Source organism: Lagenorhynchus albirostris, chromosome 13, assembly GCF_949774975.1.
Source record: "Lagenorhynchus albirostris chromosome 13, mLagAlb1.1, whole genome shotgun sequence".
NCBI lineage: Eukaryota > Metazoa > Chordata > Mammalia > Artiodactyla > Delphinidae > Lagenorhynchus > Lagenorhynchus albirostris.
This window is the reverse complement of record NC_083107.1, coordinates 77,327,830-77,345,595: the sequence shown is the minus strand read 5'-3', so window position 1 is coordinate 77,345,595 and position 17,766 is coordinate 77,327,830. Positions and strand designations below refer to the sequence as shown.

The 17,766-nt window shown below is 40.2% G+C and overlaps 1 protein-coding gene across 4 annotated transcripts in view; it reads right to left on the bottom strand.

The window, feature by feature from the left end:
• CYRIA (CYFIP related Rac1 interactor A) overlaps positions 1-17,766 on the bottom strand; it is a 108,574-nt gene that overhangs the window by 21,160 nt on the left and 69,648 nt on the right. For all 4 annotated transcript variants that reach the window (XM_060169543.1, XM_060169545.1, XM_060169542.1 and 1 more), the window contains one exon: positions 6,563-6,642. In XM_060169543.1, the coding sequence (XP_060025526.1) occupies positions 6,563-6,632 (70 nt within the window). In that variant the 5' untranslated portion in view covers positions 6,633-6,642. The remainder of the gene's footprint in view (positions 1-6,562; positions 6,643-17,766) is intronic.

Here is a 17,766-nt window from a genome sequence, read left to right as displayed (position 1 = left end):
TCCTACCATCAGTTTTACCACTCACTAAACATGAGACCTCAGGGAAACCCTATTAATCTCTCTGGGTCTCATATTAATTCTCGGTAAAGGGAGGGAAGCTAACAAGAGCCCCGTCTCCTCCCTGTATGTTCCTGTGGGGTCTATGACATGTAGGATCGTAATGAGGATGTTGACAGATGAAAAGCGCTTAAAAAGCAAAAGTGCTAGAAACTGCAAGAATCTTTGTGAATGAATCCCTACGACGGCATAAACAAATTCCTTCCCCAGTCTGCTCTGTTCCTTTGCTTTTTGTTTGTGTTGTTTCATTTGTAAAGTGACCAAAAACATTCTTTATTTTCCTCCTTTACTCTTCTAAGATTATCTAGCCTCCTGTGAACAACCTCAGCAGATGTGAGGGTACCGGAGAGGGAGAGATGAAAGAAGAGATCAGTAGCAGCAGGAAGTGGCCTGAGTCAACAAAGAAAGCCCAGATGATCGCCTACTCTGACAGCGCCCCCTCCCTTGCTTTAAAGAGTAGGAGACTGTAGTCCTAACAGGTCAAAATATTCAGAGCCTTCCTGAGAGGACAGTGGTTTGGAAGCTTTAGAATTTCCCTCTTAACCCCACCTCCTTCCCCATCAACCACCATTATTGTTTTTGGCATTCCTATTATGCTCATAAAGGTTGGTTTTTCTTATAAGAAAATCATTTTTCAGTTGCTATGTTCTAAGAAACACATCTTCGGCCCAGCCTAGAACCTGTACTTCTTTTGGCCAGCCCATCACTTGCTCTCTCTATTACAGACTTCTCTGCTACCTGCCCTACTGTCTCTTCAATGTGTTTGCATCTGATCTCCCCAATAAAGTTATATACTCCTTGAAAAAAAGTTCATGTTCTTCTAATGTTCCTATATTTATGTGCTCTATGTCTTTCCCCCCATGCTTCTCTGCTCCACTAAGACACCACCCCCACTTCTGCTGGTCCTTCCTAATGCTAGGATGCAGGAGATGTTCTGCAGATAGTTACTGAATTAGCATCAGTGAAGAAATCAAAATTCCTAAGCTTATACTTCATGCCCAGGTCTATGCCAGATACTGAATAAGTCATGTATGATATAAGCACAAGATGCCATCCAAATCCTTTCCACAGGGAAGTGGAATAATACCAAAGAGACCTAGTTATGTCAGAAGGAATGGAGAACACTGGAATAAGAAAATGTGTGAGAAAATATAAAAGATCTATTAAGATTACAAATACAAACATATACACGTTTAAGAGACTATTGCAAGTTTAAAGTTAAAAAAAAGATATTGTAATGAGGAGTTTATAACATATGTACATAGAAGCAAAACATATAGCAAGAGCACAAAGGGTGGAAGGGTGGTGATTGGATGTGTACTGTGATAAGTTTCTTAAATTCTTCATGACGTAAAGAATACACTTTGAAGACAGATGGCAATAAGTTAAAGATGTATATAATAATCTCTAAAGTAAGCACCAAGAAGCATAACTAAAACGTCAACATAAAAGACAAAAGAGGGGCTTCCCTGGTGGCGCAGTGGTTGAGAGTCCGCCTGCCGATGCAGGGGACACGAGTTCGTGCCCCGGTCCGGGAAGATCCCACATGCCGCGGAGCGGCTGGGCCCGTGAGCCATGGCCGCTGAGCCTGCGCGTCCGGAGCCTGTGCTCCGCAACGGGAGAGGCCACAACAGTGAGAGGCCCACGTACCACAAAAAAAAAAAAAAAAAAAAAAAGACAAAAGAGAATACTAAAAATTATTTGATTTAATCGAAAGGCAGGAAAACATTGAGACACCAAGAGCAGAAATGGAACAAATGGAAACAACACCAAGATACACTAAAATACGAACAGTAATTAAATGTACATGGGCTGAACATGCCAATAAAAAGGTAGATATTATCAGCTTGGATGAAAAACACTGGGCCAACTATGTGTTGTTTATGAGAAACATGCTATAAAGATAAAGGCAGACAGAATGGGGAAATATATACCATTGCAAACACTAAGCAAGAAAGCTGTTATGGTCAAAATATGGCAGGCTTGAAGGTATATTTAACAAAAGATATGTGGGACCTCGAAAAACTATAAAACACTGCTGAATGAAATGAAAGAATATCTAAACAAATGAAAAGATAGACCATATTCATAGGTGGGAGGAATCAATACTACCTAGATGTCAATTCTCTCCAAATTGATCCCTAGATTTTATGTAATTATAATCAATATCCCAGCAAGATTTTCTGTAGACATTAAAGGCTTATAAAAGATAAATAAAATTATTTAGAAAAGTAAAGGAGCTAGAATACTCAAAACATCTTGAGAAAGAACAAAGTTGAAGGACTTACTCTTCCTGACTTTAAGATTTATTAGTTGTTACGTTTTGGTATTCATTGGTGAAAGGGATCAATCAAGCAATGAGAGAGAATAAAAGGTCCAGAAGTAGCCCGATACATATTATAGTTAACTAAATTATGATAAGGGCACTAAAGCAATCTCCCTGTGCTAGAATAATTTTATATCACATGAAAAAAAAATAAACCCAACACCTCTCTCATAACATACACAAAAATTAGTTAAGGATTGACCATTGACCTAATGTAAAGCTTAAAATTCTAAAACTTTCATAAGGAAATGTAGTAGGATATCTTTATGACCGTGGAATAGGCATGATTTCTTAAAGAAGATACAGCATGAACTTAGTAAAAAAGGAAAAAAATAACACTTCATCAAAATGTAAAACTTCTGTTCATGGAAAGAAAACAGTAGTGGGATGAAAAAACAACAATAAAAAGACGTTAAGTGATTGTGTAGAAATGTGACCATAAACTGTAAAACCTGCTGCAAAGGGCAAAAAATTTAAATCAGATCCACACAACTGGAAAACCTAAGGACTGATGTGTCTAATTTTGTATTATATTTTGACCCAACCTAATTATATCTATTTGACCCAGTTCAATTATATTCCATCAGTGACTTCAAAAAGAATATTCAACACTCAAAGTAGAGGTGCCAAAGGCCTTTGAGTTGTTGCCGTATACTGTTCAGCCTTCCTTCCTCCTTCTACTTCTTCCTCCTTAACTCTTTTGTAATCCAGCCTCTGTACTCAAAGTGATAAATCCTGAATCTGTTGGGCAGTTAACTGCCCAATCTGTCATCCCCTTTTCAAGCTTTTTCCTTCTTGACCACTCTTAGCATTTGAATCCATTTACACTCCCTCCTACTTGAATGTCTGTGTCTCCTGGCTGCCTGATCTAGGCTGTTCTATTCTGTTTCTTCACATGGCCAGCATCTGTTACTCAGGCTCATTCACTGTCCAACAGTCCAGGCTCAATGCAGGCTGAGTGTTGGGTCGCCAAACTGGGTGGGGCCCAAGCCCTGCCATCAGGAATCTCAACTGAGTAAGATGAGGTTCCTCCTCAGTGTGGCCTTTCTCTCCTGGATCCTCTAACTACTCAGCTCCCTTTAAGTATAAGCACACCTGAAGTTCCCATCCCCTCAAGCTCTTGCCTGCTCTAGTTTTCCCACAGGGATTTCAACTATTCTCTTTGGAAAAGTCTTCTAGATCTGTAGAAAAAACACTCATTGTTTTAAGTCCATTCCAAATGCCACCTTTGCAAGAAGACTTCCCCAATCCCTTCTGTAGTCATCCATTTCCTGAAACTTGATGTATGCTTTTCTCCCTCTACTCCCAGGCCACACTGTGCCTCTCCTAAGCCCCTTACTTTACTTTGTCTTGAACTGTGTGCCTGTATTGTCCTCCACACCTGCCTGGGGCTTCATTAGGCAAAGGCTGCTCTTGTCTAACTCTGTCTCCCTGATGGCACTGTGGCTTACACGAAGGCTCATAACCATTCTCAGTATACTGTTACCGTACTGAGCTGAAATCTATATACTCAAGGAAAAATCATGCCCATCTTCCCCACCCTTCCAGTCCATCACCCTTTTTTCTTGAAAGCCAACTTTAGGAAATACGATTTGCAGGATCAAGAAACCAATTTTTTTTTTCATGAGACATCTTAGTTTGTAGATGATTAAGACTTCTCTCTCTAATCAGGAACAGAATGATGGCTGTAGCACTTCCTGGAAGCTGTCTGTGATGAGCACTTAAGGGAATCAAAGCAGAGGGAGGAAGAAAGCCAAAGACATCTGTGTTCCCATCTCAGTTCCCCAATCATTCCCTGTGAGACTTCAGCCCAGTGATTTATCTTCTCAGTCTCAGTGAAATAATGTTACTCTTCTTGGTCTTGAGGGGTAAATAAACAAGATTTTATATATTTCTATAAATTTATAGTTTTATATTTTCCTTAAATACTATAGTTCTAGTCCTAGTAGTGAGCCACCAGACATGGAAATCCATTCCACACTTCCCCCTGTTAGAGAAATTATAGTATATCTACAAATGGAATTTTGGTACCATAAGCTGTTATCAAAATTCAAGATATTTAAATGTTCTCTTCAGCCACCATGACCTTCCCATAAATAACACATTAAGAAAATGTGCAAGGTACAAGACTGAGCAGATCAGAGTCCTTGGGTTGTAGCAGAGATGAAGTGAAGCCCCTTTGCTATGGTGGTGGGGAAGGGGATCCCCTGAGATGTCGCCTCAGAACACTGCTGCTCCAGAAAACATCAGTTGAAAACTACTGCTTTAAATTCCTGTAGATTTTACTTTTATCACTTTAAAGGATTTTGATATTAGACTTGACAAAGGACTCAACCTTATTCTATGTGGGAGCATGGAAAGCCAAAATTCAAGAACAGCGAAATAGGCAAATGGGGTCACTCTGGTAGTCGTTGTGAGAAGCACACACACATGCATGTGGACTTTAGGGCTTCCAAAAAAGAACAGGCATGTAACTCCCCTAGGTGTTTATATGTCCCTGAAGTTGTGAGTGAATGGGGTGTTTTACCACCATTTGGGCCTCTGTGCATGCTGAATGAAACAGTGTAAAGTGCATTTGACAAGAAGTGGAAGGGGTCAATTAAAAATGCAAGTAGTAAAATTAGGGTGTTGGAATAAGGGGTAATTTATTTTGTAACAATTCTTTAAAGTTATTAATAACTCTTCCTGTAACAACAACAAAGATATATGTATATTACAGAGGAGTAGCAAAAGTCACACAAATAAAAAAAGCCCATTCTTTTTGAAGTATCAAATCAATCTGGCTCTTGAGTTCCCAGCTGTACCTCTTACCAAACCCAACCAAACCCAGCCAAACCCAACCAAATCCAACCAAACCCAACCAAACCCAACCAAACCCAACCAAATCCAACCAAACCCAGCCAAACCCACCCAAATCCAACCAAACCCAACCAAACCCAACCAAATCCAACCAAACCCAGCCAAACCCACCCAAATCCAACCAAACCCAACCAAACCCAACCAAGCCCAACCACACCCAACCAAACCCAACCAAACCCAACCAAGCCCAACCAAAACCAACCACACCCAATCAAATCTAGTCAAACCCAGTCAAATATCAAGAACAACAGCAAACCGAGTTAAATCAGAAGTGAGATCTCTTTCGTTGAATATAATCTACAGTAAAAATCTTTTTCAGAATGCAAGAGCTTTGGGGACACTTTTCCTTTTCAAGTAGGTATTTTAGACATATCAAAGATTTTAAAAAGATACATCCAAGGAGCTTTCATCATTTGGTTTGCTGTATCTTAGAAGGGTCTTCTAGCATTTACTTAGAAAATCTCTGTTAGAAGGTTTAATGTATATGTAAGGAAGTTCCAACTTATTTTTAATATAAATAAAATACTTGAAATATTACAGTTTAAAGCAGATTAAAGTTTGGAACAGATGACTACTGGACAAAGGACATTTAACTATGCTTAGCATTGTGGAACTGCAATTCAAAAAGAGGAGAACACAAGAGTGAGTGTAGAAATGTGAGGCTAGTTGATTAAAACATGAATGTGTCTTTCATTTATAAATATAGTCAATCAAAAAATAACAAGATAAGAAAGAATCTCTGTATGTATTTAGTCATGATTCATAAGCCATTTTGCCTTAGGAAAAAATTTAAAGTTTTTGACAAAAGAAAAATAAACTTTCAAATGAAAGTTATATCTTAAACTCCTGAAACAGTTTTGAATTATCAAATAATATAAAAGAATAGAGATGACTCAAAAATACAAAATCTGTAAGCCTCATTTCTTGTATATATCACTTTTTCTTTCACGTCTAGTGATATTTGTTCTATATTAATCTGTGTCAATTACTATGTATACTATTTTTCTTTGGAATATGACATAAAAAACCTTGAAAATTATTAGGAAAATACACGTTCATGATTTATGTTAGGCCTACAATAACTGTTTGCTTCTAAAATCAAAGAAAAGCCTGGGCGTATTAAAAAGATATTCTTTGGGGTGTTTTGAAAATGTATGAAAAGAAAGAAGGAAATGATCTTTGAAGACTCAGAGAAATGCAGAGTGACATTTGGATGTGGTTTAAGTATGACACACAATCTTTATCTTATAGCTTCCCTATCAACAAGCTATAAAGAAAGTGAAAAGTTTTCATCATAATCTTTTAAGTTTTGGAACTTACTTTCAAAATCCAGGAAAAAATGTGGGTAGTTTTCAATTTCCCTGGTAAGGACTTTGAGCAGGTTTCCCATCCCAGCAAACCTAGGAGAGGCAACACAAAACCAAATACCATTAGCAGTATAAAAAACAAGCTTCTTAAAAGATTGGACATTTTTTAATAACTTGCATAAATACCACTGAACCCCTATAACTACATCAGAAGGACCAATAGAAAGTATCTTTATACCAGGTGATGAGTGATAACTTAGCAACTATTTTTTATTCAAAGAATTAGGTATTTTAGTCATAGGAGGCAGAGTTTACGTATATTCTACAAATTTCTTCCCTTTCCCCTTCACTAATCCCCTGAATCCTTATGGTTAATATTTCAGCTTCGCTTTGTTTCTGTTCCATTGATGTGGGAACATACCATGTCAATGGACAAGCAGAACAGAGAGGGCATTATTAAAATACCTATCCAAAAAGGTAAGTTTCTTAAAGTTCCTGAGGAAAAGAGTTTAGAAAACAGATTTATACTCCCAGGAACCCCTCTTAGCCTGTATAGGAGGTCATGTTTCCCAGGCAAGTCAGAGGCTCTTGCAATTTGACATTTCAATGGTAACGAAATTAGGTACTTCGTGAAGTGTAGAAACGGAAAGGTATAATAACCAAAAAGTTTTCTCAATGAAGCTGCAGCCTGAGGCATTTGCAAGGGTGAATCAAGTCTACAGAGAAATACAAATTTGTTACATATCTGCAATCCCAACCTGAAAAAATAGGGGAAATGTAGTTATTATTTAAGTAAATAGCACAATTTCTACTGCTCTCAGCTCTAGACATTAAATCGTCTTCTTCAGGAGGCCGTTGTCCATTCATTTATTCTACACATATTTACGGAGCCGTGATTTGATGCTGGGTACTGTGCTCTTTGGAAGGCATTTTTCTAACTCATGATTCAGACACCTCAGCTTGCGAAGGATCAACTTGAAAAATCACTGGACCAGTAAAAGGGAACTGCAGGGATGTAATTTTCTATCCACATGGCTTCTGACAGTATTTATGTTGCTATAGGCATTTAAAAAGATAAGCCACTCTAAGAAAGATGTGGTGAAAGAGGAATATACGAAAAGGATGATGTTGTGCATGAAAATACATAGCAAGCAGCTCCCTTAAGTGCAGAAGGTGGTATAATCTAGTCTCCATAATCCCCCCTTCTGAGAAAATAACTCATACACTTGCAGACATCATTCACGGTGTAAGTCACTAACGTGAAGGTAGAAAAGAGTCTGCTCAGGGAGGGCTGTTTGCAATCCTAGCTCTGTTTCCTGTTAGCTCTGTTATCCGAGGCAAGGTCCTTTACTCTCTAAGCCTCAGTTTTCTCATCTGTAAAAAGAATTTTTGAAATGTATCTATTTCATCAATCATGAATATTAATAAAAATAGAAAGTGTTTAGCACCATACTTATAGGAAGTGCTCAAGGCACATTACAGGATAATTACCACCGTCATCATCATGATAATTATCTTAACAGCCTTCAAATACTTAGAATTCTCTTATGGAAAACGAATGAGGTCGGTTATATGTGGCTCTAGGGAAGAGAACCAGAACCAATGAGGAAATAATGAGGAAGATCTTCATTCAGTGTTGTGAGAAAATTTCTAACCATTAGGGTTGTCGGCATATTGGGTGATTTGCCCTGTGAAATAGTGTTTCCTGTCACTGGTGGTGTTTAAGTAGAAATATGGTATATTACTCCTGAAAAATATTATAAAAATGAGTTGGGCAGAAGGTTGGAATAGATACCTCTTAGACCTTGCCTATCTTGGAATATATGAATGTGTGGGCATGTATGACATGTACACACACACAGACACACACACACACACACACACAATAGGAGGCAAACACCATGCTTCTCTCTTCCAAAAGGATCATCCCTATTCTTTCTGTCATTTTCTTCCTTCCTTGCCTTTATGCACATTTTCTTTTACGGTATTTTTGAGCAAAGCCCTGTATGAGACAGGTTCTGCCAGATTAACACTCAGAACTGGTCTAGCCCATCCCTGCCACTGGGCAACATTCACAAATCCTCCTGGGTCTCTAGGAAATAATCTGTTTCCAATTTAATGAACAATTCCAACTCAGACCCCGAGGCACTTCGTGTAGGAAGATGATTCTACTGTTTAGTAGCAGCCCTGACTTTCATATAAAATGCCTTAATGGAAGTTAAATATTCTTAATTTCCCTAGCTTTGTGCTATTAACATGTCACAAGAGACCTGAATGGATTTAGCTTCCTGCTAAAAGTCTGACTTGTGTAGGATTTTACTGTCAGAGTGCCTGGGTGGGAAATACATTAAGCCTTTAAAATTAGTAACAGACTGAAATAAACACACGTGGAAATACATCCAGATACTAGCTGGCTGCAGAGTTCTGTTCAAAACGTGACTTAAGCTGGTTGGCTGATGCAGTCCAATATTTTGAAGCATGATTCTAACAACAACCCAGGTCAACTAACTGGAAATATTCTAGATGTACTCTAGATGTCTCACATCCCAAACAGGAACTGTCTGGAACAATAATTGATAATTATGGGATATTATGTAGTATTAGGGGTCAAGTCCAGTCCCATGGAACCTAGAAGACATGCATTTCAATACAAGCTCCTTGAATAAACACAGAAATAGTTCATCTCCTTCATGGAAAAAAAAATAATGCTTATCGCTCCCCTCCAATGGGACAAGAATTCATGGAAGTATATTCTGGTTCAAGGTCTGCAATGTGAGTTAGCATCACACAGATGGGCACTGGGTAGAGACCATGGTTGTTTTTTATTAGACCTCGGGCTCCACTTGGGAAGACCCTCACCCAAAGAGTTTTTACTACACCCCCAGCTACATTCTTCATGGCAGAGCCTCTCCAATCTTTTCAAACAGCTCCTAAGTGCGTACAAAACACATTTCTATGAACCATGTTACTAATGAGATGGCTTAGTTAATCACTGTGAGGATTATTTTTTAATATTTGATCGTGTTCAGTAAAAGAATTTAAGATAGGGCTTCCCTGGTGGCGCAGTGGTTGGGAGTCCGACTGCCTATGCAGGGGACACAGGTTTGTGCCCCGGTCCGGGAAGATCCCACATGCCACGGAACGGCTGGGCCCATGAGCCATGGCCACTAAGCCTGCGCGTCCGGAGCCTGTGCTCCACAGCGAGACAGGCCACAACAGTGAGAGGCCCACGTACAGCAAAAAAAAAAAAAAAAAGAGGAATTTCAGATAAGTTATTATACACTATTAGAAAATGCAAATGCTTACATAATGAAAGTGAGGGGAAGAGGAAAATAAAAGGAGAATCATAAGATGAAGGTAGACAGGCAAGCAGTACATGAACTATAGGTCATCCAGGCAATAAGATCTTCACATCTGCTGGAGATCAATCAGGATCTAAGCTTCTGAGTGCCAAAGCAAAGGGAAAAAAAAGTCTCTTTCAAGATTTGGTGTTCAGAAAATAAAGACAAACTGGTGACACTGGAGAAGTACAGCTTTTTTTTTTTTTTAAATGAAATAGTGATCTGGCTAAGAGAGAGTTGAGACAAACAGAAATCTCCTCTTAGAGCTCCCATGGGCACAGCAGTGTTTTCACAGCTAAAAGGCGGGGAGAGAAGCCTGGCTGGCAGTCCAGGACTGTATTTAGGGAAGCCGGGGACTCTGGTTTCCATGTTCTGTCCGGTAACTCCATGCCTACACTCCTAATGTGACCTGCTGCTGGGTCAGTCCCAAGGAACTTGCCAGATCCTTGCCACTCTCCACTATGGATTGGGAGCTCGTATCAGAGAGAATATGGCAATCCAGCAGGTGATGATTCTAGGCAGTTTCTACAGGTAAAGAAGCTGCTTATTAAGTTCAAGGGATAGGAAAGGTCTCCCCAATAATAAAGGAGGAGATGGAGAACCAATGTGAAGGAAGAGGGAAGTACAGCAAAAAATACAGATGTGAAAGTACTAAAATACTAGGAATAGAATTCATAAAGGAGGGTGCTAAGAAGGATTCCAGGCCTAAGGGAGCTCAAGCAATAATTTACAAAGCATGTTTATTATTTAAAACTAGTATGCTGTCTATATTATAAAGTTTAGGCTTATTTTAACACACACACACACACACACGTCTCCCTTGACAACTTCAGAGATCATCTCAAAGTGAAACCTCCCTGGGACACATGATAGTTTGCAGTGGTGCCTGTGAGTGTTGTGAGATCTGAATTCACCCCCTCCAGGAGGGTCTGGTAGGGGCAGAGCAAGGGAAGATTACAAGATTTGGTCTCTCAGATGAAGACAGAGGGGAGATGCCAGTTGGGTAAGTACTCATGAGGCGATGGGCCTTGCAAACTTTCTTTCTGGCTCTTACTTGGGATGTTTCCCGCTTTGGAGACTGGCATTGGAAGGTGGTCCTCTTTCCGTCTGTGGCCACTCTGGATGGCCTTTTGCTCTTAGAGACACCTGTCTTCCTCCATGACCGGGTTCTCCAGGACTGTCTCTTCTCTACCAGAGTGAAGGTGTGTGGGCGTCTGCCATGACGGCTTTGGCTATGTGCTGGGGTTGTTCTCCCAGAGCATTGTAGGTTGGGACTTACTGATAAAGATTAAGACACAGTCTGGAGGATCTGTAGCACAGAGTAGGCTAAGATAAAAATGTGGCCTACTGATATTATCAGAAGATGCATAGTGTAAGTGGTAAATGATGAGCTCCTAGAGAAGAGTTTGAAAGAGCTGCACAAATGTGAAGCCCTGTCTCACTCCCCCATGATGCTAGAGCAAGTCATTGCAGCTCTGAGTCTCGGTTCCTCACCTACAACAACAATAGTATAATAATCTCTCCTACATGAGAGTCTTGCAAAGACTATTGAAATGAGCGTAAAAACGCTGCGTAAAATACTATAAAATACTGCGCAAATATTAGCTGTAATTATTCAGCATTGCAACTCGTTTCATGGTTTAAGTTATTCATGGAATCAAAGAAGTATTACATCCTCAGAATCATATAAGTTGCGTGTTTCTTGATATTTCAGGTTTGGTCTCCCAAAATCCATGACTCTTTATGTAAACTGCTTTAATGTCAAGCTATAATCAGGCAAATATTTAAAGGTATTAATAGCTAGCACCGCAAGAGGTTTTCCTACATGCCAAAGACTGTATTTTAGATACCTTTTCTTACTTTATCTTCAAAATATATCTAAGAGGAAGATATGTTGTTTAGGAATGAGAAAACTTAAAGGTATTAAAATGAAATACAGAAGCTAATTTTAAAAATATAAATCTTTATGAAAGAAAACTAAATTTTCAAGAGAACAATATTTATATAAGTGTGTGACAGTTAGAGGCTGGGGTCTTCAGATAACTCTATGTAAGTTAATTCCCATTTCCAACACGAAAATCCCAAGCAGAAACAAATGCTTTGGAAAATAGCAGTAAGGAGATCACCTTTTTAATAAATACTCAAAAAATCATCAAAAACTTCGATTTGTAACCAAATGGTTGTCTATGTTTACCCCTTTTCATAAATATAGCATATAGCACAAATATCTAATGAAGAAAATCCTGCCAAAGGGACTCATGAAATACCTCTACTGAAAAGGAATGAAATGCTAAAGGGCAAAGGGGCAACACAGATTTTCCAACAGTCAGAAGAGGGGGTCGGTCAGGATCACTGCCCACTCAGGTCCCAGGAGACCTGGTTTATCTTCCTCAACACTGACTCTCTTGGTGACAGTGATCTATCTAAATAAAAAGAAAAATCAAACTCCTATCCTCCCTAAAGGGAATCTGATAACAGTTTGATGGGAAGTTTCTTCTTTTCCCTTTGGTTTTCTAATAAAAACACCACCTTGGATAATTGCCCCGAGGGAAGTAGTCAATCACTGGTTGAACACCCTGAATACCTGCGGCCTGTGGGAGTGGGGCTTTCAATGACAGAAGCCATGGCTGCAGTGCTCAAGTGATACACATGCTATTTAGGGAGACAGCACAAGTTCAAATTAAGAATGTAATCGACCTGTAAGCACATAACAACCTTCTGATAAGTGGTAAGGGCTCAAAAACGTTAACTGAATGTGAAAGTAGTAGTATGTACCCGATACACAGTAAGTACCAACCAGAGTGATGATGATGATGTTGAAGATGATGATGATCTATGAGAGGGACAAGAACATGCACATTTTATTGAGGGTCCACTGTGTGCCAGGCACTGTGCTTGGAGCTTTCACACACTTAAGTTCACTCAAACCTTACAGCAATCCTTCAGGTAGCTATAATTCTCTTCATGTATTGGAAGAAGAAGAAATTTAGTTGGTTAAGCATCTTTCTGAAGACTACAGGAAAATAAAAGATAGAGGTTGAGCATCTAGGAACTCAAAGTCCATGCTCTTTTCCCCACAGGAGGAGACCTGGGATTCCAGACCCCTAGGAGGCCCCTGTCTGGGGACTCTGAGAGTCTGTGGTCTGTGGAAAGTGCGTGCTAGGTAATGTATTATTGTACATATATGCTCCTTTCTCTGGGGAGAGAGTCTATAGTTTCTGTTAGATTCCAAAGCGGCCTGCTCTATACTAGTAGCCCCCCAAGGCATGGACAGTGAAAGACATATTTCTCTAGGAATTTAGAGAAGACAGAAAACCACGTGGGGTGGAATCTTCCAGAAAAATTAGCGTCATAGAAGAAGTGAACTCCACCCAGGCATGAAGGACCCTGGGAATCTGTATTGGCAGAAAGGACGCCTCCAGCTGGGGGATCTAGAATGAGAAGGGAACAAAAGACACTAGTTATGTGACTGGTGAAGTCTTCCCAATACAGAAGGCTTATTCCTCAAGGTTCATGTACAGCAATACAATTTTGAAATGGATTCTTTCACATGTTTTTCCAAATTGTCTAGAAAGAGGGCGTTTCTCTAGTCACTGTAGGAGTGTTAATAGTGCCTTTAAAGATTGCCCGCATGTCCCTGCCAAGGGAGGCTCTCATCTCCCAGGGGTGACAATTTGGGATGTATGCATGGTATTTTCTATGACTACTTTCTTGGCTCTGAGCTCAAAACCACTTCCATGGGAGCTGGCTCTAAGGCTGCCCAGTAGAAAGTGATGACCCTCCTAAAGAAATCGTCCTCTGCTAACATTTCAGTTCCAAAGAAGAGAAGGGGATAAAAGTGCGCTGCACACACACACACACACACACACACACACACACACACAGACATGCACATGCCCATTTTTTTTTCCTATTTAGAACTCGGTTCTTGTTTGGAAGAAAAAAAAAAATAAGATTAGTTGTATTCCCAGAGTGTAAAACCAAATAAAATCAACTAGAAGTGACTTTGAAAAGATGTGGCCATAGTTGGTGAGGAAATTTATTTGTTTACTATAAGTAAGACATAACAAAGGACTCAGGCCCAGGGTGTGGGCATTGTGAATTCTGACCTTTGCCTGTGTACAACAAGATTTCCATGCCCAATTTTCATAATTAGAGAACAAGCACTTAGAAAATATCTTTTGTAGCTATAACTATCGGAAAGGAGACTTTCTAAGCCAATACCACCTTTTATCAATACAGAACAGAAAGTGAGAAAAAATAGAACAGCAGCCCCACATGGTTCTATTGCTAATATTTTTCTTAAGGTCTAAGATGATAAATACTCAATGCCTTTACCAGAAGGGATGGGTTTTCTCAGCACTCTGAATGAGACAGTACCTTTCAGAATCTAAAATGTTTAGCATCCCTGGTACAAAGACTTTAGAAATCAAAGACTTAGATTTTTTAATCTATAACTCCGTATTTTGGAGATTAAGAAGTCCTGGTTGAGCCTAATATTTTTCTGCCACATAGTTAGCATATAAGCCCCAGACCAATCACGAATACAACAATGATGTATATTTATATAACATCACATCTTTGTCAAAGATGTGTCTGGCCTCTTTCATCCTCAACATGAGCATGTGTCAAAGGTAGGGAAGGTGATATTGGACCCATTTTACAGATCAGAACATGTGGGTCAGGTATAGTAAGTGTCCTTCCCAGGGTCTTCCAGATGGAAGTCCCAAATGTCCTCAGAATACATTCCATATTAGAACTGGGGTCATCTTTTTAAAGCTCTTATTTACAAAAAAGCACTTGCCCAAGGACCCAAAATACATTAGGGCCAAAGAAGGAGCCAGAAGGAAGGTGTCCTGGCTGTCAATCTCTTGCTCTGTCCATTAACACAAAAAGTAAATGGGACAAATTCATTTTTTTTAAGACATTAAAACATAAGGTTGGGGCTTCCCTGGTGGCACAGTGGTTGAGAATCTGCCTGCCGATGCAGGGGACATGGGTTTGAGCCCTGGTCCGGGAAGATCCCACGTGCCGTCGAGCAACTAAGCCCGTGCGCCACAACTACTGAGCCTGCACTCTAGAGCCCGTGAGCCACAACTACCAAGCCCGCGTGCCACACTACTTAAGCCCGCGTGCCTAGAGCCCATGCTCTGCAACGAGAAGCCACCGCAATGAGAAGCCTGCGCACCACAACAAAGAGTAGCCCCCGCCTGCCGCAGCTAGAGAAAGCCCGCGCACAGCAATGAAGACCCAACGCAGCCAAAAATAAATAAGTAAAATACATAAATTAAAAAAAAAACATAAGGTGCATATGGTAGTTCTATTTTTAGTTTTTTAAGGACCCTCCATACTGTTCTCCATAGTGGCTGTATCAATTTACATTCCCACCAACAGTGCAAGAGGGTTCCCTTTTCCCCACACCCTCTCCAGCATTTGTTGTTTGTAGATTTTCTGATGATGGCTATTCTGACCTGTGTGAGGTGATACCTCACTGTAGTTTTGATTTGCATTTCTCTAATAATTAGTGATGTTGAGCATCTTTTCATGTGCCTCTTGGCCACCTGTATGTCTTTCTTGGTGAAATGTCTATTTAGGTCTTCCATCCATTTTTTAACTGGATTGTTTGGTTTTTTGATATTGAGCTCCATGAGCCGTTTATATATTTTGGAGATCAATCCTTTGTCTGTTGTTTCATTTGCAAATATTTTCTCCCATTCTGAGGGTCATTTTTTGGTCTTGTTTATGGTTTACTTTGCTGTGCAGAAGCGTTTAAGTTTAATTAAGTCCCATTTGTTTATTTTTGTTTTTATTTCTGTTACTCTAGGAGGTGGGTCAAAAAAGATCTTGCTGTGGTTTATGTCAAAGAGTGTTTTTCCTATGTTTTCCTCTAAAAGTTTTATAGTGTCTGGTCTTACATTTAAGTCTTTAATCCATCTGGAGTTTATTTTTGTGTATGGTGTTAGGTAGTGCTCTGATTTCATTCCTTTACATGTAGCTGTCCAGTTTTCCTAGCAATCCCACTACTGGGCATATACCCTGAGAAAACCATAGTTCAGAAAGAGACATGCACCACAATGTTCACTGCAGCACTATTTATAACAGCCAGGACATGGAACCAACCTAAATGTCCATCGACAGATGAATGGATAAAGAAGATGTGGCACATATATACAATGGAATATTACTCAGCCATAAAAGGAAACGAAATTGCGATATTTGTAGTGAGGTGCATGGACTTAGAGTCTGTCATACAGAGTGAAGTAGGTCAGAAAGAGAAAAACAAATACCGTATGCTAACGCATGTATATGGAATCCAAGAAAAGAAAAATGGTACTGATGAACGTAGCTGCAGGGCAATAATAAAGAGGTAGACATAGAGAACGGACTTGATGACATGGGGCGGGAGGGCGAAGGTGGGGCGAAGTGAGAGTAGCATCGACATATACACACTGCCGAATGTAAAATGGCTGGTGGGAAGCAGCAGCACAGCACAGGGAGATCGGCTAGGAGCTTTGCGATGACCTAGAGGGATGGGATAGGGAGGGTGGGAGGGAGGCTCAAGAGGGAGGGGATATGGGGACATATGTATGCATATGGCTGATTCGCTTTGTTGTGCAACAGAAACAAACATGGTATTGTGAAGCAATTATACTCCAATAAAGATTTATTAAATAATAATAATAAAAAAAACATAAGGTGCGATGTATCACTGCCAGTGGAGGGTTTCTGCTCCATGGTAGTAGGGTCTCCCTAGAACATGCTAAACAGCGTGTTAAACAGGACATCCCCACTGGTGGTTCATAACACTGTGTGCACTTCTCTCCTTCCCTACCATGATTATCCTAATTCAGACCCTCAGCAGAGCTTCCGGCACCCTGCAAAGAGCCCCCAAACTGATCCTCCTGATTCCAGTTTTGTCTCCTGCCCATTGGTTTCCAGCTTTCCAAACACAAATCATTGTTACAAAAGTAACAATGTGACTTCCTTGCTTAATATGCTTCCATGGCTCTCCAGGGCCCACAGGATGTAGCACATACCAGTGTGTGCACTGGATCCAGAAAACCTGGCCTCCAGACCCTGGCCGTCTCCTCTGTGCCCTCTCTTCCTCTGCAGCCCTGGGCCCTCCACTCATCACACCCTACACTTCTCTAAAGCAGCCTGCTCTTTGTTGCCTCAGGGCCCTTGCACATGTTGCTCTTTCTGTTTACAATTAAAACGACAGCTAACATTTTGTAATGATCTGCAGGCCATAAGGATGAGAGCTTTTCATGTATTATCATATTTTAATTTTCACAACCGCCTTATGAGGTAGGAACTCTTATTATCCCAACTTTAGAGATAAAGAAATAATCTTAGAGGTGTTAAAAGTTTCTCAAGCCCACAAGTGGCAGAGCTGGGTCTGGAAGTCAATTCCATCTGAACTCTAAGCACTGGCTCTCGGCCGTTGTCTCCCCAGAACCTCCTTTCAAGTATGAGTTTGGAAATCAGGACCTTCAGAAGAACCCCCCTAAATCTTCCCTCCTCTTTGACTCTACCTCAAATAAAACAAAACCCACTCCCTTGGGTAAGCTCGGCTTCTCTTTGCTCACCTAACTTGCTGTGTTTACTGTGTGTTAGTGCCTACAGTGTGGACCATAATTACACACTTTCCCCCCATCTCTGAATATAAGGTCTTCTTGGGCAGGGCTGTTTTTACACCTCCTTGTATTCCCAGCACTTAGCACAGGGCCTGGTACCCAGTTAGCACTGGCAAAGAAATCCTTAAGATTGTTCTGTCCAGTGGTACCAAAGCATCAACCAGTCCAAGGCAAAATGAGAAATTAAGGCTATGGCATGAGCCTTGCATTTCTGCTAGAGTTATGCAAACATCTCTATG